At 39.5% G+C, this 26,001-nt stretch overlaps 3 protein-coding genes across 5 annotated transcripts in view; all 3 read right to left on the minus strand.

Moving 5' to 3' along the window:
* Positions 1 to 448: 448 nt before the first annotated feature.
* Positions 449 to 1,408, minus strand: ora5 (olfactory receptor class A related 5). The gene has a single exon (XM_028979253.1). It carries the CDS (start codon positions 1,406 to 1,408, stop codon positions 449 to 451), a length of 960 nt encoding a protein of 319 aa, XP_028835086.1.
* Positions 1,409 to 9,215: 7,807 nt separating this feature from the next.
* LOC114790515 (uncharacterized) lies at positions 9,216 to 15,287 on the minus strand. Of its 2 annotated transcripts, XM_028980652.1 has the most exons (9): positions 15,077 to 15,287; positions 14,443 to 14,575; positions 14,037 to 14,224; positions 13,750 to 13,907; positions 11,348 to 11,501; positions 10,573 to 10,721; positions 10,322 to 10,481; positions 10,065 to 10,198; positions 9,216 to 9,896 (listed from the first exon to the last, which is right to left on the minus strand). In XM_028980652.1, the coding sequence occupies exons 1-9, from the start codon at positions 15,255 to 15,257 to the stop codon at positions 9,714 to 9,716; spliced, it is 1,440 nt and encodes a 479-aa protein (XP_028836485.1). In that variant the 5' UTR covers positions 15,258 to 15,287; the 3' UTR covers positions 9,216 to 9,713. The 2 variants fall into 2 exon arrangements, with proteins under 2 accessions (XP_028836485.1, XP_028836486.1); XM_028980653.1 differs by having other exon boundaries at positions 9,217 to 9,896; positions 14,443 to 15,081.
* Positions 15,241 to 26,001, minus strand: part of LOC114790508 (inactive dipeptidyl peptidase 10-like) — a 71,427-nt gene continuing 60,666 nt past the window's right edge. For both annotated transcript variants that reach the window (XM_028980638.1, XM_028980639.1), the window contains exons 18-26: positions 25,863 to 25,961; positions 25,710 to 25,779; positions 24,325 to 24,519; positions 23,486 to 23,540; positions 21,819 to 21,918; positions 21,671 to 21,729; positions 18,191 to 18,263; positions 18,040 to 18,113; positions 15,241 to 17,468 (exon numbers count right to left, since the gene is read on the minus strand). In XM_028980638.1, coding sequence (XP_028836471.1) covers positions 17,334 to 17,468; positions 18,040 to 18,113; positions 18,191 to 18,263; positions 21,671 to 21,729; positions 21,819 to 21,918; positions 23,486 to 23,540; positions 24,325 to 24,519; positions 25,710 to 25,779; positions 25,863 to 25,961 — 860 coding nt within the window. In that variant the 3' untranslated portion in view covers positions 15,241 to 17,333. The remainder of the gene's footprint in view (positions 17,469 to 18,039; positions 18,114 to 18,190; positions 18,264 to 21,670; positions 21,730 to 21,818; positions 21,919 to 23,485; positions 23,541 to 24,324; positions 24,520 to 25,709; positions 25,780 to 25,862; positions 25,962 to 26,001) is intronic.

Consider the following 26,001-nt stretch of genomic DNA (forward strand, 5'->3'; position numbering starts at 1 on the left):
GCACAGAAATTTCAGAAAACATGTTATGAAAATTTGCCTTAGAGTAATTAAACAATCGTGGAAAGAACCCTGTGCATTTAATTAATGTTATTCAGCTCAAGAGTTCAGAGTGATTTGAAATCCTTAGAAATCCTTCCCTGGACTATTGCCTGTTAAGGATTCAATCTGATGTAATTGACATTTACTCATAATTTAGCTCCTAGGATACCCAAACTTTTTAAAAGGATTTTTTAAATTGTTTTGTCAGGATGTTACATCTTATTGATGTTCTTGGCATGAATAACTGGGCATCACTATTGCTTACATTCACGGCATGTAGTCCATATCTGATCTTCAAACCTGTATAGCTAGACTAAAATTAACTGCTGTTTACGTTATCAAAGTGCAGAGAACCTAACATCTTTCAATATCTACCTCACTTCAGAATAATGTAATTCATGCAGCCTTCCTACTTTTTAAATGAGTATGTCAGTTTCTTTACACCATGAAGAAAAATATAGGGAATGATGCTGGTGTAGGAAGCTGCTAAATAACTTGCAACTTCTGACACCACTGCAGAAGACTTCACATCAGTGCTGATGCGAAGTAGCAAATGTGAAAACCAGCACACCACAAAAACTGTGGCTACAGCTACCACACTCTTGGCAGCCCGGATCAGGTTTCCTGAAGAAGAAGCCTTTGCTTGTTTCCTTGTTGCATCAAGTGACTGCATCCCCATGCTTTCTTTGGTGTCTTGACCTCCTGGCACAGATTTTGCTCCTGTATTGTCTGTGACCAGTCGCTTCATGCGTTTCTGATTCAGTAGTAATGTCACTGTAATCTGCAGGCTGGAAAAAACAATTCCAGCAATGGGGACAGCATTAGCTAGAGTCAGATACAATATTTCATACGTCTGCTTGGATGCTGTAGATGGAAAATTTTCCATGCAGTGTCCTCTGCTTCCATTTTTAATCTCCAGCGTCACAAAAAAAAAGTGTGGAATGCTGAATAGTATTGCCAGGCTCCAGGCTCCAGACAGCAGAATGGCCACAAGTTGCACGTTGTCCAGTTGTACTGGTGCTCCACCACGTTTCAGCGACCCCACCAGTTTCTGATACCAAAAAATGCTGATGAACAGGGTGGAGAAGATGCTGCTGGTCTCAGAAAGATCTGCACAAAAATGAAAAATTCCACAGTATGATTTGCCCATCAACCACTCGTCTGCAAAATCTGCGATTGTATCAGGTAGGTCCACCATGTAGTTGGTGATCAGGTTGGACACAGCAAGGTTAACAAAGAGAAAGTCGTTAGTTCTGATTGAAGTCTTCGCTCTGGGCAGTGACTGAAAGCCCAGCCAGTTATTGCCAACAATGCCAGTTATGCACATAATGGCTCTTATAAAAGACTCAATCCAATCCACTGCATCCATGCTTGGGTAGAAGGTGAGAAAATTAATAAGGCAGCAGAATGTTGCTGTTTACTGTGCTCTGCTGAATTTGCATCCAGTATATGTTCTACAATTAAGTCATTAAATACGCCCCTCTGGGTTTGTTTGCTTTTCCAGGAAAACCCAACAGTGTCTGCAGGTGAGCGGGAAGAATCGTGTCAATTAAGTTCTTGTATGAGAATATAAGGAATAATTCTATAGAAATTTCTGTATTCATCCATATTAGTCTTTTCAGACATTATATGCTGTTTTAAAGAAGATACATATTATATCTGTTCTCTTAGATCCTTTAGTCCAAGTTTTCTAAAAGCTGAATCAGTTTTATCAGGGTTTAACAGAAGCATCCACTGTCTAATGTCCTTCAGACAATTCTGTATTCTGTTCAGCTGCTGCCTCTTGTCTGGCATTGCTGATAAATACAACTGTGTGTCATCAGCGTAGCAATGAAAGCTAATACTGTGTTTGCGAATGACGTCACCTAAAGGTAACATGTTTAAGGACAATAGCAACAGACCTAGGACAGAACACCAAACTCTACTTCACTATGTGTAGACAAATCACCATTGATGTCCACAAACTGATACTGATCGGTCAGAAATGATCTGATCCATACAAGGGACCAACAACGTTCTCTAACCTGTCAAGGAGAATAGCGTGATCAATAGTGTCAAACGCTGCACTCAGGTCAAGCAGGACAAGCACCGAAATGCGTCCCTGATCAGAGGCCAACAGCAGGTTAACCAGTGCTCTCTCAGTGCTATGATGAGGTCTAAATCGCGATTGATATACTTCATGAATGTTGTTACTGTCTTGGTGAGTGCTCAGCTGCTGGGCTATGACATTTTCAAAAATTTTCTATATAAATTGAAAGGTTGGATATCGGTCAATAATTTGAAAGCTGACTGTGATCAAGATCAGGTTTTTTAATCAGGGGTCTATTGACTGCTACCTTGAACGAACTTGGTGCGTGGCCGTTGCTAAGCGATGAGTTAATAATTTTAAGGATAGGATTAAGGATAGGAACATCGAATGCTACTTGTTTAAGGGAACTTGCAGGAAGCGGATCCAATGCACAAGTACATTGATTTGACGAACAGATTAGTTTAATTAATTCATGCTCTTTAAGAAGGTTGAAGCGTACTAATTGATGGTCAACTATTTGAAGATTATTTTCCATAGTAATATCAACGGAGCTGTTTGTTATGCTTCTCTATTCGTAACAATTTTAGTATTAAAGAAATGCATAAAACCGTCGCTACTATGATGATATTGAGTGACAGTATCTGTCTTATTCCTGGTTAGTTTGGCTATAGTGTTAAACCGGGATCTGGGATTATTTTTGTTCTTGTATATTAACGAGGAGCCACGCTAAGAGCCTTATTATAGTTAAGGAGGCTCTCCTTCCATGCTATTCGGAATACGTTCAATTTACTTTGACGCCATTTACGTTCTAATTTCTCGTCTGTCATCTTAAGCGAGCGTGTGTGATCATTATACCAAGGTATTACATTTTTATTTAAAAGCCTCTGCTTTCCCAATTTTTTGTTGCTTTCATGTTACTAGTAAAGCATAGTGCAGAATCCATAAAAAAAAAACACACAGGGCAATTTAAACTTGTCATTGTGCTTTCTCCACCCACGATCAAGTAGCCTTTGGTAGGTCTTGACAAATACTGACTGTACGATTATTGTCCACACCTGGAGGGTATGTGGGCTTTCTTTGAGGTTGGCTGCGTTAATGCATAATCATTCTGTTCTTGATTCTCTCAATTCTCACCAGAAAATATTCAGATGTGCCATCTGGATTCTTTATTGCTCATACCTTCCTGTAAAGTATTATAATGATACAGCAGAACATCATGTTATTCTTCTCTATTAAAATTTTCCGTCTGATTTTTTAAAATGATTTTTCTCCGAATATACTTCCACTGTTCACTACCATATTTTTAACAGATGACAGCTGATTCAGTTTAGAAGGTGGGCCAGTGCTCAGTTAACAGTCGTTTCAAGTTCTCTTGAACTCACCTCTCCCTACAGAATCCCCTGGTGCTGGAGAAATTGGTTATTCCCCACAGGTAAACACAAACTTCCAGGGACGCTTGATGCTAAACACTGCTTGATGCTGCTATGAAAACTGCATATACACAATTTATCATGTTTAATTCAACAACATTAAAAACATCTCCACAATACATCAGCTGCCAGGAAGCCCATGCTACAGTGTAATTTAAACAGATGAAGATAATTGGAGGTTGGTGTCTGTGCATGTGAAAGTTCTGATTGCATCTATGTTTGAAGGCCAGAAAACTGCACCTGCTGGTAGCAAGGTCACATCTTTCTCTCAAAACTCAACCACCAAGTGCTACTGAGGGTTTAAGGGCTGTGTCACACCCACGCAGCTACTTGTTCAGATAGGGGCTGCTGATTATTCACCATTTCCTGCTAATCATCTATTGCTCACACTCTCTCTCACAGCAACAGCAAAAACCTGTTCTAGGTATGTGGGAGATAGCATGCATGTTGGGACAGAGACACAAAGGCAGCCAACAATAACATACCGCTGACAATGGGAAGATGCAGCTAGTTTCTCATCCTCAGGGCAGTAAAAGCTTGTTGTAAGTCATCGACAAGGCACTACATGCTCATCTGTTATTCTGGATCTGTGCTTTGAATCAATGATTTTCATATAAGAGAATACAGATGAACATTCATTGTGAAACACAGCTAACCACACGGTGACACAATGAAATGTGTCCTCTGCTTTTAACCCATTATCCTTAGTTAGCTGTTGGGAGCAGTATGTGGGGACAGTGCTTTGTTCAGTGGAACCTCAGTGGCAGCTAATTTTCCTAAGTCTTTGCCCTGATAAAGTTCTGCCTGCATGTGAGAAAAGTTTATGCAGGTTACAGTGTTGCAGCCAATCAGACCACAGTTGTAGCTTTTAAATGCATTCACAGAACTGACCATGTTGATTATATGCTTATCCTTACCTGAGCCTTTAACCAGCTCATTGAGAAGTTCACTAAGATTTGTCAAGAAAGCTAAATCAAAAACTGTTCAAACTGAATCTTTATGTATTGTTTTGAATCTGAATTCCAATGAAAAAGCATTTGAACATCTCTGAAAAAGTAATGCAAATTTGTGTTTGTACAGCATGGTCTGCATATATCCAGATCAAGTTTAATTTGTGAATGCCATTCATTTTATATGCAACTCATGGGACATTGTGGAAAGCAGTCAGTGTATTTGTGGAGTTTTGGCAATAACACTTCAGGTCAGTGTTAGCGCTCACATTGTGATGGTTCTTGCAGTCTCTGATCTAAAATCAGTTGAACTGTACAGACAGTGGGAGGTGCTTGGTGAACGTAAGCATGATTGCTGGATGTCACCATGGTTTCTTTTCTCATACTGTTAGAAGATAGGCGGTCTCCCGAATTGCTTACATACATTGAAGAGAATGTTAGTGACACACAGTGTTGGGGAGCAACAAAATACATGTACCAAAGTTACGTATTTAGAATTCAAAATACAAGTAGCTGTATTTCGTTACAGTTACAATTTAAATGAGTGATAATCAGAATACAGTTACTTTGTTGAAATAAATGGATTACACGGCGGTCTGATCCCCAAGGGCCCCGCTGCCCAGGGGCCCTTGGGGTGCAGGGGGCCCATGGGGCCCCTAGCCCAAAACAATTTGCAACGCAAATTTTTTTCACATTGGAGAACTTGCAATGCGTAAATCATGGGGAGAGACCTATCTTTTCCCATGGTAATAACCAGGCTGCTGAATATAAATGGGATGATTAGCAAAAGTGCTTTGATTTAGAGCATGAATTGTGTGACATTCAAATAATGTACAATCTGGTTGTGCTACGTTGCTACCTGTCTCTATAAACAGAGATGGGTAACCTGGTGCTAACATTAACGTGAGGTAATGGCATTAGGCTGTACTGATTATAATTTGAGATCCAACTTACTGTATCAACTTAAGCCACCTTCTTTTCACTTTTTCCGAGGTAAAAAGATTTTGTCAACATCATTCTGGTTTTACAACACGGTACACCGCACTAGTTTGGACCCACAAGTGGCATGGTGACGTAACAACTAGCCATTCCAGAGGGGGGGGGGGGGGGGGGGGGGGGGGGGCTCGCGAACATTTTGCCCAGAGGCCTACACGACCCATAATCCGTCCCTGGTCTGATCCGCGCCCGCGCAGCCCCGAGATACGCGTGCGCCTGCTGCCACCAGGACGACAATTCCGCTAAATGTTCCATTGTCTCCCAAGTACAGTATGAGTGCGAGGAATAATTAATTCAACCATTTTTATAATCATTTTTTTAATAAATATCTTGGTATTGTTCACTGATAAGGCTTGTAACCTCATTATTTTTTGCACGCATTAGAAAAGCAGCACCTCATATGTTTATGGCAATTGTTAGCCCATTTTTTGGGGGGGATTTAAGTTTTTCAACCAAATAGTTCAGCACTGACACCTTAGATGGTTCTTGTGGCATGCCTTTGTTAAATGGCCATGAAGTAATTGCTGGATTGCATTAAAACATATATTGTCTTGTGTTTAAAATGATATCTGGTGGCAAGGTTTAAAGTGCATTTTGTCATTGTCACATCATGTTTAAAATATCTGATTTGTATTGAAGGATCTTTAGTATTTTGAAATTATTTGTGGAAGAATAATATTGACAGTAAATGCCAAAAAAGTAAATTTATTAATTTTTGAGAATTGTTTTATATATTACCTCTTTTTGTCCTAATCAGGAAGAGGGTCATTGAAAATGTTTTTTTCCTTGTGCAAGGCTACTTTTTATTTTAAATATGTGATGGAATATGTTGGTGACCATAACAGTAAATACTTTTCAATGGCATATTTTATATTTGTCTAATACTCTTCCACTTTTCAGCTTTATAAATAAAGAAATGGTTAAGGAAAAACAGGTTTTTTTTATTATCTGTTACATTCATGTAGTTGTAAAAAGCATGACAAAATATTAAGTAATCCAAAGTATTCAGAATACGTTACTCACGTTGAGTAACTTCACAGAATACGTTACAAACTACATTTTGGGGCATGTATTCTGTAATCTGTAGTGGAATACATTTTAAAAGTAACCTTCCCAACACTGGTGACACACTAAGACGACTGGGACGACTGCAGAGGGAACATGTTCTGCATTCTTGTGGTTTAAGCCTTCCTCTTTGGCCATGTCTGTGTTTCAGGTAAATCTTTCCAGTTTAAACCTATAAAAGTGTGAGCATGATGAAAACCTCTGCAGCCCATAATCTACTTCTCAAATTTACTTCTCAAATTTAGACCAGATTGAGTGTCTGAATCTATCAGACACATTCTTTAATCCTACAAATGAGCTCAATGAAGGGGACAAAATGCAACAAATATGTGGACTTCTGATCCAGACAGACAACTAATCATCATGAATGAGACTGACCTCAGTGACCTAAACCTGAGATCCAGACACCTGGAATTAAGGATTGCGCATGTTCAGTCTAGCAATGAAGGGGCCTTTCGGTGCACTGCATCGTGTGAATGTGGGGGAATTGCAGTTGGCCACATCATTAGTCAGAGTGAAAGGTATGGTTCCTGTTTTTACTTAGAAGTACAAAAAAGTTAACAGTTAAACAACTTTATTTTTATAAAGTGCATTTTTAGTTTTGCTTTACATGAAAGATAATACCATGTAAAAAGAAACAAAAATAATGCCTTCTGTCGCATCGCAGTTGTAGCTATAAGCTCCTTACAATTTTGTGCTATGGTAATTAAGAATTAAGTTGCACTGCAAAATATCACAGGAATGCATTATGGAAGTCCCGAAAACCCATTCCGTCTGTCTCTCCCTGCTGCCAGAGGGCTGCGCCCCACCCCCTTGTTGACCCAGTCAGACGCATGAGGATGGTGGTGATCTTCTCCACGTCTGAATGGGAGGGAAGAGCAGCAAAGTACATGCCACACAGCCCGACTGCCCAACTCGCGTCTCCATCGCTCTCGCAGTCGTTGTCCGTGTCGTCCCAGGCCGCATTTTTCTCCGCGGTTCTCTTCCTCTGCTTTTTTCCTCTGCGCTTTTGGCATGAGGGATGGCATTCTGTCACGACAGCAAGCTGCCGGGGGAGGAAGCGCAGAAACTGGACATTCGGGAAACAAATAAACGCGGCTCGGTGGATGAAAACAGTGGAACCTAACAGGGGAAAAACACAAACGAGCCCGCAGTTCAGGCAATTGCCAGAACTCTAAACACACCTTAACAGAAACAGATCAAGTTCACACACAGAGTCCACGAAAATGCTGTCCCTGCAGAGGGGCGGAGCCACAGGCTTTTAAAAGCTATCCAGATTGGGCACAGGTGATGTGCCCAGGTGCCGTCTATCCTGACAATTTTACGTATAACTGCAAAACTAATCTATCTGTGTTAATAAATTCTATGTCAAGGTAACATCAAATAAATTAAATTCATTGCTAATAATGTCAGATTAACAAGGTCAAGGTCAACCTCTGATGTCCAACGTCCACCGCCACCAGTTAAAGTCCCCTGCTGATACTACAGAACATATATATGCATATATCTAAAACCTCTCATTTAATTTGATTTATTCCATAGAGACTTCCAGACACAACCCCGGTAGATGATGTGGAGCAAATGAAGCCAAAGGCCATGGGTCTGTGTGTCTGTCATCCTCAGTTTTTTTGGAATTTAATGCCAGGTGAACATTATGTTGCTGTTTAAATGATTTCAACTGCAGTTAGGAGGAACCATGTTGAGATGAATGTTCCTCCTCTCAGTTTCTTTTTGCACTATTTTCTGCCATTGCCCAAATAGCAATTTTTAATATATTGCAAAGTTTATACAGGTCAATCTATAGGTAAAAGGAAATAAAATATATACATTTAGATGTTGGGTCTAACCTTGATCAAGCCAAGCCTATATTAAAGATTTTAGCATGTTCCTGGAAGGTATTGGTTATGTTTCTGAGAGGTAAATGTATTGCCTTGCTTATTTAAACCAACCTTCTTTTTTCTGAGCCTGTTATGTATTTGATGTAATAATTGATTGTTATATGTTCACTTTAATGTGTAAATTTTGTTGATCGCCTGCTTTATGTTTGCTTGTCTTAGAGTCTTGTTGGTGAAAATTATTGCTGAAATTAGGCCTTGATCACTTTTATTGCATATTATTTACACTTTCTTATTCCCTAACATGCAAGCACATAGTACTTGATCCTTTTGTTCAAATCCTATAAAACATTTTTGGCCTACATTCTTATGCTGCCTCAAAGTTTTTTGGCCAACTCTAATGGCTTCAGTTTGCTCACCTTCAACACTGATTGATTCCTACCCAAGTTATTCCTTTCAACAGCATATTCATTTAAGGGTGTGAACACTTATGAATTATAAACACTTGTCAGGGTGGTAGTAGCCTAGTGGGAAACACACTCGCCTATGAACCAGAAGACCCAGGTTCAAATCCCACTTACTACCATTGTGTCCCTGAGCAAAACACTTAACCCTAATTTGCTCCAGGGGGACTGTCCCTGTAACTACTGATTGTAAGTCGCTCTGGATAAGGGCGTCTGATAAATGCCTTAAATGTAATGTAAATGTTATGATGCAACATACACGCTGTAAATGTACATTTTCATTTAAGGCATTTGGCAGATGCCCTTATCCAGAGCGACTTAAGTGTAACTTACAAAAATGTAAGTGCAATACTTGCAATATTTGCAATATTGAGATCTATTGCAGTCACAAAAGCATTTCACTGCATATTATACTGTGTATGACTGTGTGCGTGACAAATAAAAATTGAATTAGAATTAGTTTCGGCCCTTCAAAGTCTTGGTCTCAATAAATTAGGTTTTACTTGGTCTTGGTTTAGGAGGTCTTGACTAAAGCAGGTACTGGTTAATCCTCCACCAACATCACTCACTCAAAAATCTCACCATGTTGTACACTTGTGTCAGTATCCTTTCTCAAGGGTGACATTGTAGAAATAAAGGTGTGAAATTAATAATAGTGAATGAATGAAGCAGAAGTCAAGAGTTGCATGTGCAAGCAATATATTCAACAAAAACACAAACATAAGTATTCAGTATTTGGACATGTCAAAATTAAATTTTAGTAAATCATCTTGGTCTTTATTTTACAACATGCATTCATTTATATTAACCAATGACTTAAAAAAACAAATGTTGTCATCACTCACAGTGAGGCACACAGAAAGCCTGGTAACCAGCAATCAGATTCATCTCAACAAAGGCTGAGCTTAAGACAAAACGTTATAATAGCTTTGTCTCACTAGCTTGTCGTTTTCAGGTTCCTGTGATCCATGGCATGCGTCTTTAGGCTTCACCTGCAGTACAGCACTGACGCGATCATAATGTACCTCTGTCACCTCATGGCTCTGAAACACCAAAGGGAGTGCCATGCCCGGAGATTCCAGCATGTACTGAAAAGCAGAAGAAAAAGCTGGTTCAAAATCATTCATTCAGTAGGTGAGGACAACGCAGGTGATTTTTTGGTTCTACAGGAAGTGCGGAATGAAAGGAATCAGAGCATCTAACTTCCTATTTAGTTTTTTTTATCAATGCAATGTTGAAGCAAGTTTAGATCCTACCTGTTTGAAATGTTCAGGTAGCCTAGCATTGGGATAGAGGAACCTGAATCCACGGTAACTGCACCAAGTGAACAGCAACATCACCATAATGCTCAGCAGTGCCAAAAATCCTTCAAGGTGTAACGAGTGGTACACTGCACAAAGACAGAATCACATTTCATTTTATATTCTATTACAATTTTATATTCTATTGCATTTGCAACTCCCAAGCCAAGCCATGACTGAATCGATTAAGATTATCTAATTGCTTTACTCACAAGAGCTAGGGGTTCTGATGCACGTAATGTTGCTCACATCTTCTGTGATGTTTTGTGTCTGGATAAAGAACTGTGCTTGAACACAGCATCGTTTCTCCAGCTGCGCTGCAGGCAGCGGGAGCTTCAGACTCCCCAGCTCAGTGGTGCTCCTGTTCCACACCTGAAGAAACACACACCTCACTGTCCTTTTATGTATATGAAAGTCTTTTTCAGGGTTTCCTTTGTATCCCTTTGTGTCTGTATGTGAGTACCTGGTTTTCTTCTCCTTCCATCCAGTAGGTGATCAGATAGGTCACTAGTCCGTAGCCATGTCCAATGCTTTTTAGCACTTGATGATGAATGTTTACATCGATCAACCCATCCACCCAAACAAGGGAAATGACCAGAGGCCCGATTTTATCTGGGAATGGAATTGTGAAACAGGAGGACAATCCCTATCTGAAATGCTCACTTGTCCTTCTGGTTAAGCAAATAAATACATCCTATCAGCATGGTTCAGGCCTGTAGAGATGTAAATGTGAAACCAGAGATTTAAAGTTTTGTGTTTCAAACAATATCTCTGTCCACACACAATATACAGAACCTAAAACCACTTTGCAATCTAGTCCATCTAGGTCTGTCCTGCAAAGGCCGTCAGGTTTGGTGGCATTACATTGGTACCTGAGCTCAGCCGAGCTATGTGGGTCACTTGGTCACCAAGCACCCCCAGACATGGATGATCTTGATAGCCCAATACCAGGAGGGGTATACTTTAATATGCATACTTTGGAATATGCATAATCTGGACAGCTAGCCGCTGTGGACAGTGTATTTCTTGCCATATGTGACAGTGTATTACTTGGTGCCTATCTTAAGACTTGTTAAACTGGGCAGGTTAAACTTGCATGAAAGGGAGAAGTCCCCTAATGGGAGAAGTCCAATGGAGGCAAGAACGTGGGGGAGAATCTGGACATCTTTGACCATTTAGATGCAAGAAATGTTACATTTTTGTTGGCTTCTGCTCAAAGAAGAGTGAGAATCCCTCACCAGGCAGAGGAGGTAGGGCACACACAGGTTGGCTGGGAAGGCTCTTCCTCTGGCCAGGAGAAATGACTGCAGCCTGCAAACAAACACGACTGCCCAGCTTAACATCCGATATGGTGAGCCTCGTATGGCCCTCTTTAACGTCCTGCTCTTTGACCTGCACAGAATGGAACATTCTCAATATACCAGTGATGATGAAACAAGTGTGAATGAGGCTTGGCTTGTATTTATTATTGTTCCTGTCCTTGTTATTTTATTTCTTGATGTGCGTACAGTCTTTCATAACCTTCTTTGCACTTTAACCGAGGCTTCTTTTTTTATTTTTGCCTTTTTTTCATACTTTCTCACGGACCGCTCCAGATGCGCTTACTCTGGGCTGTTGCTTTGTCCAGACGCACTGCCTCGAGTCTCTGCTTTGTTTAGATCTGACCTTTTTTTTCCATCCCAGAATGGATGTCTGTGGAATTTGCAATTTTTTATGGACCATAGCTTGCATGTATTGGCTTCACCCAAGATCTTCTGATAAGTCCCTGAAAGGATTTCAGCAGTACTTCACATGCACCACCCGCATGGGGAAGATTCTGGACAAATGCTATGGTTCAAACTCTGATGCACACAGATCTCTCGGCTTGGCTGATCACCATACCATCCTGTTTGCACCAGCATACACACCAATCATCAAAATGGCAAAGAAGATTGTTAAAAACATCAAACAGTGGACCGAAGAAAGCGTCCAAACTCTACAGGGATGTTTTGAATCTACAGACTGGGACAACCTGCTTTCCTCCAACAATATTCACAAACAGGCAGACAGTCTCATCATACATCTTCTTCTGTGTTGACAACATCATCCCATTCAAAACAGTCACCACTTTTCCTAACAATAAACCTTGGCTCACCAAAGAACTCAAGGGTATCCTAAACAAAAACAAAATGATCTTCTTTACTGTCTCAGAATCTGCAAAGAAGGAAATCCACACAGAAGTCAAGCTTGCAATTAAAACAGCAAAACTAAAACACAAAAACAAAGTGGAGAAGAATTTTCTGCCTGGCAGAGCTGGAGGTACACAGTAGCCTCCAGCCCCAGACACATCCATGTAGAGGGCAGCAGCACCACATCCCATATTTCAGACCTTTCATCCAGAGCTCCATGGAGCTGGAAGCAGTCCACAGTCATCCCCATTCCCAAGAAAAGCAAAATCAAAGACCTGAATGATCTTCAGCCTGTGGCTCTTAACTCTCTTGTGATGAAAGCCACAAAGAGAATCGACAACCAGACAATCCTGTGGATACTGGACTTTCTGACCAACAGTCTCACTCTCTCTCTCCGACCTCTGTTACACCTTGACCAGATCACCCCAAGGCTGCGTGCTGTCTCCCCTGCCCTTCATCTTATACACAGACAACTGCAGGGTCAGACAGCCCAACTGTCGCCTGGTAAAGTACGCTGATGACAGTTCTCCTGTCCCTGCTGTCAGGCCCCTCTCTCAACCATGGTGCTGTTCTGTAGGAGTTTGTGACACTTCACGTCTGGAACATTACGTCAGCAAAACCAAAGAGATGGTGGTGACCTTCACCATCAGGGCCTGGCTGCAGCAGTTACCACCTCCATCCACTGGAAAACAATAGAGCTAGTCGAGGAGTATAAATACCTGGGCACCATCTTTGACCACCTACTGAAGTTCTCCTCAAACACAGAGGAGATCCTCAGAAAGTATCATCAGTGGCAATACCTTCATAGGAAGTCTTTTGGAGTCAGAAAAGATATTTTATGTGATGTTTATGGTTGTTCTTAATAATCTTTGTGTGTAATTACTTTAGGAACATTGTATCTGTCACTACCATTGATTTAGATGAGGAATTGAATGACAGATATATGTAAAAAAATATATATGTAGAAAATTCTAAAGGGTTCACATACTTTTTCTTGCCACTGTATACACTTTTGTCCATATCTGTATTAAACAAAATCCTAATTAAAGTCAATCTCATGAACCAACTTGTTGTTGAAAAAAAAAGTAAAACCAGAAGAACACAAAGTCACAGGTTCAAACTCCACTTACTACTATTGTGTTCCTGAGAAAGATACTTAACCCTCAATTGCTCCTCCTCCTGTTCCTGTAACTACTGATTGTAAGGTACTCTGGAAAAGGCTGTCTCTATAAATGTTAAAAGAAAATCATTGACTTTAAATCCATCACCCAGGGAGCTGATTGAGATTAATGTTTTTAAACTGTAAACTAACATATTTGACAATCAAGTTCATCCTCCTCAGGGCCTAGTCCTTCCTCTCGTCACCCATACATGCGTCACCCATACATGCATCAGTCCACTGTTGCTGCTCATTCCACTTGTCTTCCAGGGTCCATAATTACAAAAAACATTTTAATGTCGGTGAAATTCACCTCAATTTTACTGTCCTCTTTCCAGTATGTGAGTTTATATTTAGGTGGCTTGCCCAGGATTTGACTGAGGCTGGACATTTTAAACTTGGGTGCAGTGACTGTCAGCTCCAGATAACTCTGCCTTAACACCATAAATACAGTTGGAGGGCCGATGATACCTGAGAAAACACAAGACCTAGTTTACCTCCCTTATTTACAGGGGTTTCTTGCACATGATTCTACATTCTAACATGTAACATGCAGAACAATTTTGCATTTGTACATTTGTATATTAATAGGTTACATACTGTGTACATCAGGTGTGAATTCAGTGGTCTTTGCCCATTGAAAAGCTTTTCCGGGTTCCACGGCCCTCACTCTGAAGGTGTAGATTCCATATGGTGTGGGTAGTGCACCAAAATCACAATGCAGCGCCTTCACTTGGACACACACTGCTTTATAACGCTTTTCTACCAGGCTGTTCCTGCCCAGACTCCTAATGCAGAGAAAACAAACAATACCTTTGTGTTTTTAATGATGGGAAGTACTTTATATAACTTCTTGTTCTGCAAAATGAAAAACACTCAGATTATTGTTCTTGATTTCTACTCCCCATGTAGAAACAGAAAATGTCAGTATCAACTGTATTGTCCCATCATCCAACTGGTGAATTTAGAACTCTAGACTGAGTGGGTAAAATTAACATTGTCTCACATGTCATATTCAGCTGTGTAAGTGAGATTAGCCCTGTATGCCAGTGCAGGTGGTGGTCTCCATTCAAGAACTGCTCCCATGTTGATGGACGTCAGAGTCACATTTACAGGCTGGGTCATCAAGGCTGCAATCACTTGACCCCACCCCCCACACAAATAGAAGTCAAAGAGGTGAATAAACTGTATTATCTCCATGGATATGCAAAGGTGAACTGGTTAAACCAAATTTTAAGAGACAGTTTACAGGTTCATGGATGTATAGCCTTGCTCACGATTTAGTTCTGCTAGCTACATTACATAAAGATTATATGGGTGATATCAACAATCAAAAAACTTGGATGGACTTTTATTTTTTATAACTGCATAAACATATGACCAATTTGACAGTATTGTACATGTGTTGTCTATTTCTGTATGTATGTAATTGTATTGAAACCTGGTTATTATCACTGTGTGACCTATAGATCAACATGCTGTAGATACTCACTATGAAACTTAAAAATCTTACTATTACCAAACATATCACCTACCTATTATTTTTACATCACGTCAGCCCATCGGAAAGTTTAACTCTCTCAACCATGAATTAACCCACAAATAATACATGTTAAACAGTAAGAACTGAACAGACTTACCATTACCAGTAAACAAAATATTTTCAGCAATGAAAGCAAGTGTAAAAATCATCATAAGCCACATTCCCTCCAACACACTCATTGTTCCTCGACTCTGCAACCAGGTTATATAAAAATGGGGAAACAAAGAAGTAACCAATAACTGGTAATGGCTTCCAACAGAGTAAATCTGGCAAGCCATTTAATCCTTTATTCAACCTTTCAAATAGTACAATCCATGTTAGTCACATGTTTTAAAGTCAACCAAGTCAACAGAGATAAAAACGCTTTAATGCTGACTTATGGTCAAGTGTGGTCTGTAGAGTCAACCTTTATGCTGTGCAACAGATGCTCCAGTGTGCATATGATTCAGTCTCTGCATTCTTTCCGAAGCGTTTCGGTTGTTTCTGTGTCTGCTTAGGTGGTTGCCGTAGGAAACCAAGTCTTCAAACTTGAGAAGCTATTGTGGCAGGTTGGACTGAGTGCTTACATGAGGCAGGGCTTGCAGAGGGGAGGAACCACACTTCTAGGTGTCATTCATACATTTATTTCCCAGATAGGTGCTTGACCAGAGGTCACAGGTTTTCTGAAGACTTTTGCATAATTTGGGGGTCATGTCGACAGGTTGAGGAGCTATTAACTGATATCATTGTAGAGTATATGGAAAATATGATATCTATGCTAAACTTACAATAGAGTAGAATTTGCCTTGCTGTAAGCACTGGTAAATCCTTATGCCATTTAGTTGTACAGGGTATTGCAGGGACTGATTTGCATGGACAAGTGGAGGCAATAATGATGATGATGGGACCTGAGGCAAGTGAGGATAGGGCAGATGAGGTTTGAGCTGCCAAGAACACCGAATTTATTGTAGTATATGCAAATATGCAATTTTGGAAACACACTGCAATATTTGTATCAGTCCCTGTATCAGATTTAGAGTTTACCCTGTGTTTCATTTGTTTGGTTTAAATGCTATTTGAGTTTTTTTGGTTGAGGAAGTTTTCTATTAAATGCAACATCAACTGAATATTTTTATAGTGTATTTGTGAATTGACATCCACTGCATAACAATAGGTGTTCCAAGGTTGCAGCATACTATGGGGCACTTACCTGTATATACTAAAAAAATAATATTATGCAATATTATCTAGAGACCTCTTAAAACTGTAAACTGAGGCCCCGTGCACACGAGAACGCTTTTCTTCTGCACACAAGCATTATCTGAAATGTTGTCATCTACACAGACACACAGAGAACACCCCAAAAGCTGTTTTAACACCCCTCCACACCTGTAAGTGGTGCTGTCACTCCCCACACTAACCCAAAGTGCTCTCCTTGGTTGACGTGTCGTTGTCGTGTGGATGGGGCCTGAACAGTGTGGATCTTTGACCTTTCAAAGGCAACTTCTACACATCCTTATCTCTTTTACCCCTATGGCCATCGTATATGCACAATAACTATTACAATATTCTAATCACTGGACTGTTTAATTAATCTTGCATTATTTCTAAAATACAATAGTAATTTGGCCCACCCAAGCTCTTGTCTTAAGAACAGCAAAATGTCTCACAAAGCTTTACAAAGATCCATTTTCCAAAAAACAATAAAAAAATGAACATAATTATCTGCCACAAACATATTTAAAATGTACACAATTACTGTCATTAAGGAATAAACTTTCTATCAATTTTCAGTGAGAATATGGACAGGGAATTGCACTTGTTAAAGAAAGCCAGCACTGCTATCATTATGGAGAAAAACATGTAGTACATAGTACACTGAGCACAATTTGTAACAATGTTGGGATAAAAAAAAATATCACAATTTCCGTTAATGCTGGTTAAATGGGGCTATAAAAAACATGCAATCCCAGCACCAGCATGTCACGTGGATGGAGAAGCCAGGTGGGCTTGTGAAATATAGTGGGAACGGATGGAAAGTCCCATGGCCAAGTCGTCTGTCTGCCTGTTGTGCTGTGCCAATGGACACCATGAAGGTGTACATGAAGAAAAGGGAATACTGGACATCCACTCCAACACACGTGCACATTCATCCTACAGTGTACAAATTCACATGCAAATTTGCACACAAACACATAGAAAACGTTCACACAGACACATACATACAGAAATAAACACATGCAGACATACTTGCACTCCTATACATAAATGCCGATGTATGCACACACTCTCTCTCTCACAGACACACACTGTCATCTCCATTTGTTTCTGCTCTGGGTGTCATTGTCTCAAAAAAGCTCAGCTGATTCTCTTCATCACTCATCCTCATCCTCTTCATTAGACAATGCTGAGACACAGGGATGCAGACATTCCTGGAAGAAGCCCACCAGTGCCTGGCTCAGGTGCTGCTGACTCCTCTCTGACAGATAGTGTCCCTCATCTGGGTACATCTACAGTAAAGAAATCAGGGAAAGATTAATTGGGTTAAAGAGTCCATACTGACAATTCTACCGGTAAAAAAAAACTGGTTCTGTCACAATTCCATTATAAGATGGGTTACTGCAGGATGTGTGATGTTAAACATGTGTGACTGCACATCACATCCCAAACTGTAAATGTTGATGTGTTGATTTACAAATGTCTGTACAATAATTGGAAATTTGACTTAAGCTGAAGGTACATTTGATGTCTAGATGAAAGGTAAACAGAGGGGTGAGTATTCTATTTCTATTTCTGTCTTTATCTGGGGTAATTTTACAAATAGGTATTGGTAAATAGATTAAAATGGGCTATTACAGACAAACAATGAAAGACCAACTAGTTCTAATGGCTGCCAACTCTACAACTCTAGTCTTTAAGAAATAGAAAAATTCAGTCAAGTATTATGAATTTAAAACCTTTTCTATCTGCCCCATGCAGCTTATTAGACAACACATCCAGTGTCCACATTAATTTATGTTGCATGTACTGTGTACATTAAAACCTGTCTTTTTTAACACATTTAGTATAAAAAACCCTCACCTGCATGGTATAGTTAGCTCCAAGATGAATGAGGTGCTTGATGAGCTCAGCTGAGTGCTGAAAGTGCACTTTGGCTGAGAGAGACACAGGTCGGTTAAAAAGAGTTCATGCATCTACCTGCATGTAGTGTTACATCTAAAATATCCCTCACCATCTGCTGTGCCATGAATAAGCAGGAGCTTCATGTCTTGCAGTCCTTTTGAAATGGGCAGCACACTGGAGAGCTGAAATCATCAAAAAACAATATATCAATGTACAATTATTGTATAGAAAAAATTGCTCTTAAATACATACAGCAAACACCCATTCATATAGCGGTAACACACGTATGTAACCATGAACATGATGTATAATTGTATATGTAGAATTACAGTGAAAGTGAAGTAATTGTCATTGTGTAACACAGCAGAGCACACAGTGACACAACAAAATGTGTCCTCTGCATTTAACCCATCACCCTTGGTGAGCAGTAAGCAGCCATGACAGGTGCCCGGGGAGCAGTGTGTGGGCATGGTACTTTCATCAAGAGGACCTCAGTGGCACAATGCATGTTATTTAGGTAACTAGTGTATGAGAGAGGACAGATCATTCAACATATTATTTGTGAATAGATTAAAGGAGCAAAGTCTTGAAATTGTTATTATAGCTGTTGTGCAATTATTGTCCCCACCAATATCAAATGACTGCTGGTTTGTCCGCACCAATAATTTTGATAAAAGAAAAACACTCCATTAATGTCTAATTGAATGCACCAGTGTTTAAATATACAAAAGGTAAAACTGTTTTGTCTACTTAAATCTGGACACCTAAACACACATTACTAGTGTGGCTTTGACATGAGAGCTACATTTGTGACATGACAGTGTGACAGGAAGGAGCATGATCTTTTATTAGGATAATTTATTTTATTAGGATAAGTATTATTTGCCTTAATCATACAGTTATGGACAATAATGATTCTTTACACAAAAACATCCAACATATTAATCATTTGTAAAATACTGTTGCTCAGGTAGAGGAGAAGATTATATATTCAGGAGTATAATTCACACAAAAACTTTACATCCTCTGTTTCAGCGTAAAGCCACCATCTGACAACTCTACTTCTTCAGCATTAGACTGACCACAACGGGTACACTTTCTCTACATTTAACAGTGCATTGTAAAATTATCATATTGGATAACCTGACAAAAGTCTTGTCGCTTGTGTACAAATTGACCTCAAGTGCCGCTTCAATATATTTCTAATCAAGATTTTTTTACAAGAAAAGGCTCATTTTATTCCCAACAGCTTTTGTAATAATGTTTCAGTGCAAAACGAAACTATTCAAAAAGTATTCTAATATTCAAAGCTTGGTAAAGCACATTGAGTCAATTTTTGCAAAGACATAAGTGTAGTCATATGAGCTTCACCTATAACTAATAATGGATCAATTAGGTCTCAAGTATGTATAAAAAGAACCCCATTACGCTAGACCTTCACATCAACTGCAACTAGACCTCTGCAAACATGCCTAACATTCACCCTGAGACTAAAGTGTTGATTATCAAGAAGCTGAAGACCAGATCCACTGCTGATGTGGCAGACAATGTGTCTCAGCATCAAGTACAGAGGATGAAAAAAAATTAGAAGAGACTGGCGACCTTTTAGACAAGTCCAGGTCAGGCTGACCCTGTAGGACAACTGCTCGAGAGAACCGTTTGTTGGCTTGAAAATCCAAGGCCAGCCCATTTTCCACTGTAGCAGAGCTCCACGAGACCTGGAGTCGCTGTGTCAACCAGTACAGTTTGTCAGATTCTGTCTCGAAATGGTCGAATCAGTGCCCAGAAGCCAGCACTAAACAAAAGACAATTGAAAAACCGTGTGGTGGGGTGGGTGCTATAGGATTTATAAGGGGGTTATAAAATTTACAGAATAAGATAAGATAAGATAAGATAAGATAAACCTTTATTAGTACCACAAGTGGGAAATTGCACTTGTCACGGCAGAAAGTGGATAGAAGCAGAAGGTAATAGCAGCAAAAAACAGAGGTAATAGCAGCACGAAAAATAAGATAAATATGTATCTGTATATATGTACAAATTTACAATTTAAACAGTTAATAATTTAACAGAATGTGCCAAAGTGTGTGTGTTTGTCTGTGTATGTGTGGTCAGGGTGGTAGTAGCCTAATGGGTAACACACTCGCCTATGAACCAGAAGACCCGGGTTCAAATCCCACTTACTACCATTGTGTCCCTGAGCAAGACACTTAACCCTAAGTTGCTCCAGGGGGACTGTCCCTGTAACTACTGATTGTAAGTCGCTCTGGATAAGGGCGTCTGATAAATGCTGTAAATGTAAATGGTCAGCTGTGAGGTCTTTGTTACAGAGTCTGACAGCGGTGGGAAGAAAAGACCTTCTGAATCTCTCCTTCCCACATCGTGGGTGCAGTAGCCTGCCACTGAAGGAGGTGCTCAGTGCTGTCAGAGTTTCCTGCATGGGGTGGGAGATGTTTTCCAACAGGAATGACAGCTTAGCCTGTCACTCACCACCTCCACTGGGTTCAGAGGGCATCCTAGAACAGAGCTGGCCTTCCGGATCAGCCTGTTCAGCCTCTTCCTGTCCCCAGCGGAGATACTGATACCCCAGCAGACCACACCGTGAAAGATGGCTGATGCCACTACAGAGTCATAAAAAGTCTTTAGGAGTCTTCAGGTCTCCAAAAGACCTGAGCCTAATATTGAAACATTACATGTTTACCCTGTTATATCCCTGTTTAAAAACGATAAAAATATTGTTGGAAGGAAAAACCGCAGGATGGTGCTCCATCACATACACAAAAGATGCTCCACATCAAAAGATGCTCCAGGATTGGCCAGCCCAGTCACCAGATGAAAGAGGATTCATGGAAGACGAAACCAAAGAATATTGAAGAACTCTGGGAGGCATGCAAGACTGCTTTCTTTGCTATTCCTGATGACTTCATCAAATCCTTGACAAATCGCATGGATGTGAGCATGGAGCATCAAGCTCATGGAAGTCATACAAGATATTAAATTTGGATCTCACAGCACCACTACTTAATTTGCTGACAAATTTTTCTATTTGCAATAAATTTGTTAAATTTCTGTATGGGTCACATAATTTTTGTCTTTCCAAAATTTGACGTTTCTGTCTTGATCAAATGATAAATCTTTTTTCAGTGAAAGTAATTCATTTCAATACATTTGGTAAGGTTTTAGCTTTTCATATGAGCTATTTCTAACACCAATTGATTAATTAAAAGTCAGGTTAAGAGCAGGTGTTTCTACAAAATAGATAAGCGACAAGACTCAGGGACTGTATAGTGGAGATTTCAGACTGCATTATGCACAGTGAATGAGCAGATATTTCAGATACAGAGCCTCTGAGTCTGATCCTCTGATTCGGATTTTTATTTTGATGATTGAAATGTTAACAGTTCAAGTAATTTGCCTGTTCAATTTAGCAATGGTTATTAATGGCTATGAAATACAATTTAATGAATTTGTTTTTTCACACCAATGTTTCCTTATAGAGACTAATCTAAACTTTAGAGAGGTTAATTCTGTCAGTTCATAAGTCAGTTCACACTGATCTCTGAAGAGAAGTGAAAATGAAACAAGGTACCTGATATCTGTTGTCGTTATTTGATGGCATGCCAAGGTATCTCTCAGCGAAGAAGGAGTCTTGGAGGAAGAGAACAAGACATGATTATTGATTTCTCTTCTTAGCACATAGAAGCCATTATTTGCTCAGAACGAAACTCTGACATCACCATAGAGTTTCCAGTCAACTATAGGAGACTGAGCTGCTGCACAACTGATCATCCTGTCTGTTGATTTTAGCATCATCAGTGCAATATAGCCACCATATCCCTGGAAAAAAAATGTAGTCACATTTACAAAACTCTAAATATCATAAGCAGCCCATACCAATACCAATGAATAACATATTTTATAATGTTACCACACAATATGCTGTGAGTAAATGCATTTTTTAAATGCTTACATTTCATTATACCCTAAACCAAAATTATGGGTCGTGTTTGTGTGTATAGCAGAATAGAAACCAAACAGTCCAAAATCAGAAACAGTATAAAGCTGAAACAACAGTAAAACAGCTGCTAATAAACCAGTCCCAGAATAATTGACACACAAGCTGAGTTAAGTTGGGTAAAATGGGCCAACCACAGCTTATTCTAGACTGAAGTTCTATTCTAGACTGAAGTTACAATGGCACATATAAAAGTGGGACTTCAGGAACCACTGTAGTAACAGAATAGAACAACAACCGAACAACCATCTGGACAATGGAGAGGAAGAGTTGGCTGAAGAGAGAAACAGACCAAGGGATCAGGAGTAAGGAGTGAGAAGTGAAGAATGCAAGGGCTAGAAGGTGACACAGCACAGCACCCAGTGCACACAGTGAAATGTGGTCTGCATTTAACCCATCCCCTGAGGGAGCAGTGGGCAGCCATGAGAAGTCCTAACCACCCCCTCTGGCGCCCCCCAAACACACACACACACACACAGAAAAATAAAACATATTGAGAATTATGCATTAACATATTTTATTGTAAAACCTGTTGTTGGAACCATACTGAATTTAGCCAGTTAAACATATACATGGCTTTGACCTTTTCTTATCCATCTTCCATTGGTGTAAATTTTGCACTATCAACACCCATCCTCCAACCTAGGATCACCACAATGTAAACTTATACTTTAGTGCGCAGATTTTTTTTTTTTTTTACTGCAATTTCACACAACCCAGGATAAATAACTATGAAATGAGCTTGGACTTACAATATCATAAATGAAATGTGCCTTTATGCAGGTCGGCAGTAAGCAGCTCACATCCCACATGTATTGGTATGATATAATTAGGACAATATTGGTGCAAATTATAAATCTGTATCATCATGTCTGGTACTTTTGTGTTTGTTTAATTTGCGAGTTCTTCAGAAAAAAGATGGGTGCCAATGCAATCCCAAAAAATGCGCTAGCCTGATGTTAAAAAAAAATGCTAATGTCATAATGCCACCACCATCATTTACATTTTTAAGGCATTTATCAGACGCCCTTATCCAGGGCGACTTACAATCAGTAGTTATAGGGACAGTCCCCCCTGGAGCAATTTAGGGTTAAGTGTCTTGCTCAGGGACACAATCGTAGTAAGTGGGATTTGAACCTGGGTTTTCTGGTTCATAGGCGAGTGTGTTACCCGCTAGGCTACTACCACCCACCATCATCACCCCCATGATGTTGCCCTGGGCAACAACCCATGTTGTAGTATCCAACTCAACTCACTCACATAAAATCAAATAAAAATTGACAATTAAAATAAATAAAACAGCATGTTGCTCACTCACTGTGCCCTGACCCACAATACCCATCCACTCATCCTCATCCACTCACAATTTATAAAAGTTTCATTCCTTACCTTCCCATACACTCCTATCCGTGTCCGATCAATATATTTCAATTTCAACATATGCCTAAAAAAGAGAAAGAAAAATTAATTTTTATTGATAAAGGAAATTTTCAATATGAAAGTGAAAGTGATTTTTGTCATTGTGACACAGAGCATAGCACAGCCCATGGTGACACAGCAAAATGTGTCCTCTGCATTTAACCCATAACCTTGATGAGCAGTGGGCACCCATGAAAGGCACCCGGGGAGCAGAGTGTGTGTGACCTCATTCTTAGGACAGAACTTCAACCTGATCAACATCAGCAAACCCAGATCATAGCTGATCAACATCAGCAAACCCAGATCACAGGCCTGTACAGTAGGAACTGGGCACGATGGGCACTCATGTGCCTCTCTTCTTACCCTGATGCACAATCACTCTGAAACAAGGTCAATCTGGACTAATCAGACCACATGACCTTCTTCCATTGATCCAGAGTCCCATCTTAATGCTCCTTAGCTATTTGAAGCCTTTTTTTTCCCAATATCCTTACTGACCAGTGGTTTTCTTAAGGCTATTCAATACCTTGAGATCCCTTCATATTGCTGTTACTTCAGATATTAATTTCTTATTAGTTGAACACATGATGTGTCTTCCAACATTTATAAAATGAAAAGCTACTCACTGCATCAGTTTGGGTTAAATAACTTAGCAGAAACATAATAATCTATTTAGTAAATATCCAATGGAAGTATCTTACTTATTTGCTGTGTTAAACCCAGCTAGTTACCTTTTTTGACAGGCAGTGTATAATATACTGGTTTTTCAGAAATAAATTCCAGCATCACTGGCCTTTATGGAAACCTACCGCAAAGCAGTGATGTGGTCCTGCACCTCCAGGTGGCCCAGATGGGGATGAATGTCCTGCAGGACCCTCTGCCCACGATACCCTGAGCCTCTACCGTCCATCCGCGCCACAATCACATCATGAGCACTGACTAGAACTGAATCCCAGTCCAGAGAGAACTCATCACTGACTGACTGACCACCAGGACTCTCATCACTGCATGACAAAACAGTCAAGGTCAGTACACACCTAACTGAACAGGAGTTAACAAGTTATTATCAAAAAGCCTGTTTCCCCCAAGCTCTCTTGCTCTCTCCACCACACACAACTCACCTACACTCTCTGGAGGTCTCCACCCTCACTGTTTTAGCACCCATAAAAAAAAAAAAACTACAAAAGTGTCGTTTTGCCTCTCATGTGAAAATTGTTCATGGCATTATGGTTAGATATCAAAACCATGATCTGTTATAGACATCTGGGGACTAATTCTGCTAAATCAGCATGAAAAAGTATGTGAGCCACTTAATAATTTATTCTACTTTCACCAAAAAAAGATATGCGGTATGTCTTTCATTTCCTAGGAGTAGTGAGGTGTTTTCCAAAAAAATATTTTTATTGAAGCAGTATTTTATACTGGCTTTGTACTTTGTGGACAAGTGTGTCCAATCATTCCATAAGGCATGATTTAGATTAAAATTATGTTTCTACTCAGTCAATGCTAGAAAAAATACATATGATTTCATATGACTGGACATTCAATTATTATGACTGGTGAATTAGTGAAGCCGACATTCCTAAACACGCCCAGAGTACATCCAAAATATTTCCAAAGATGATGCATCAAATTCTAATTTTCATGAGATAATAACATTTCTCAGAATCAAAATACTGTTACTGTACAATTTTCAAGTAAATATGAGATTATATTATTTGCATTATGTTTTTATATGCATTTTATATGCATTTTTTGGATCTGAATTAATATTGCCTGTATTATCAAATGGGCCTTTTTCTTATTTTGTATTAAAATGAATTTTGACAGTTTTCAAAATTCAAAACATCTGAATACCAAATAACTGCTACACAGATATGTGTCTAAGTAATTAAATAAGTGTATAATGAATTTGAGCAGAAATGCAAACAATAAGTAATTATACATTTAAATATTGTTGTAATGTAATTTACTTTTGCTAGTTGAGCTGCAATTTACTATTAAATCCACCTCAGATCCACCCTACATGGTAGTATAGTACCAAGTAGTATAAAAGTATAAAGTTGTTGTAGATTTTAGACCCTGATTTGGAAAAAACCTGCTAGCAAAAAATGGTTCAGATCTGTTTTCTCGTCTGATTACTTTTGATCTTGAGGACAAAAAGGTAATGAAGCGAAGGAAGTAAAATACATACACCAACAACAGCAGACCATAGATCAGAGAATCCGAGAAGTCCACAGGGTAGTAGATTTTCAGAGGCAGGTCTGAAATGGAGAGGAAAGAAGTTTGACTCAGGACAGTCATGAATGAGACCATATTTTATTAACCATGCATCATGACTCCTTACCTGTCTGCTCTTCAGAGACAAATCTGAACTCTGTATCTTGGATACGTTTTTGCCCCAAGGCCTGTCTGAAAGCGGAGTTTTCTACCAGAACTGTGTAGGCTGTGAAGACAGAAGAAGAAACCTAAAGAATATAATTCAA

This window comes from Denticeps clupeoides, chromosome 5 (assembly GCF_900700375.1).
Source record: "Denticeps clupeoides chromosome 5, fDenClu1.1, whole genome shotgun sequence".
Lineage (NCBI taxonomy): Eukaryota > Metazoa > Chordata > Actinopteri > Clupeiformes > Denticipitidae > Denticeps > Denticeps clupeoides.

Coding starts and splice junctions, on each gene's coding strand:
- ora5 (XM_028979253.1), bottom strand. CDS start 1,408: ATGGATGCAGTGGATTGGATTGAGTCTTTTATAAGAGCCATTATGTGC.
- LOC114790515 (XM_028980652.1), bottom strand. CDS start 15,257: ATGGCTTGCCAGATTTACTCTGTTGGAAGCCATTACCAGTTATTGGTT. Junction 11,502..13,749: donor AAGAGGACAGTAAAATTGAG/GTGAATTTCACC, acceptor CATTCTGTGCAG/GTCAAAGAGCAGGACGTTAA. Junction 10,482..10,572: donor TGGAAGGAGAAGAAAACCAG/GTACTCACATAC, acceptor GTGTTTCTTCAG/GTGTGGAACAGGAGCACCAC.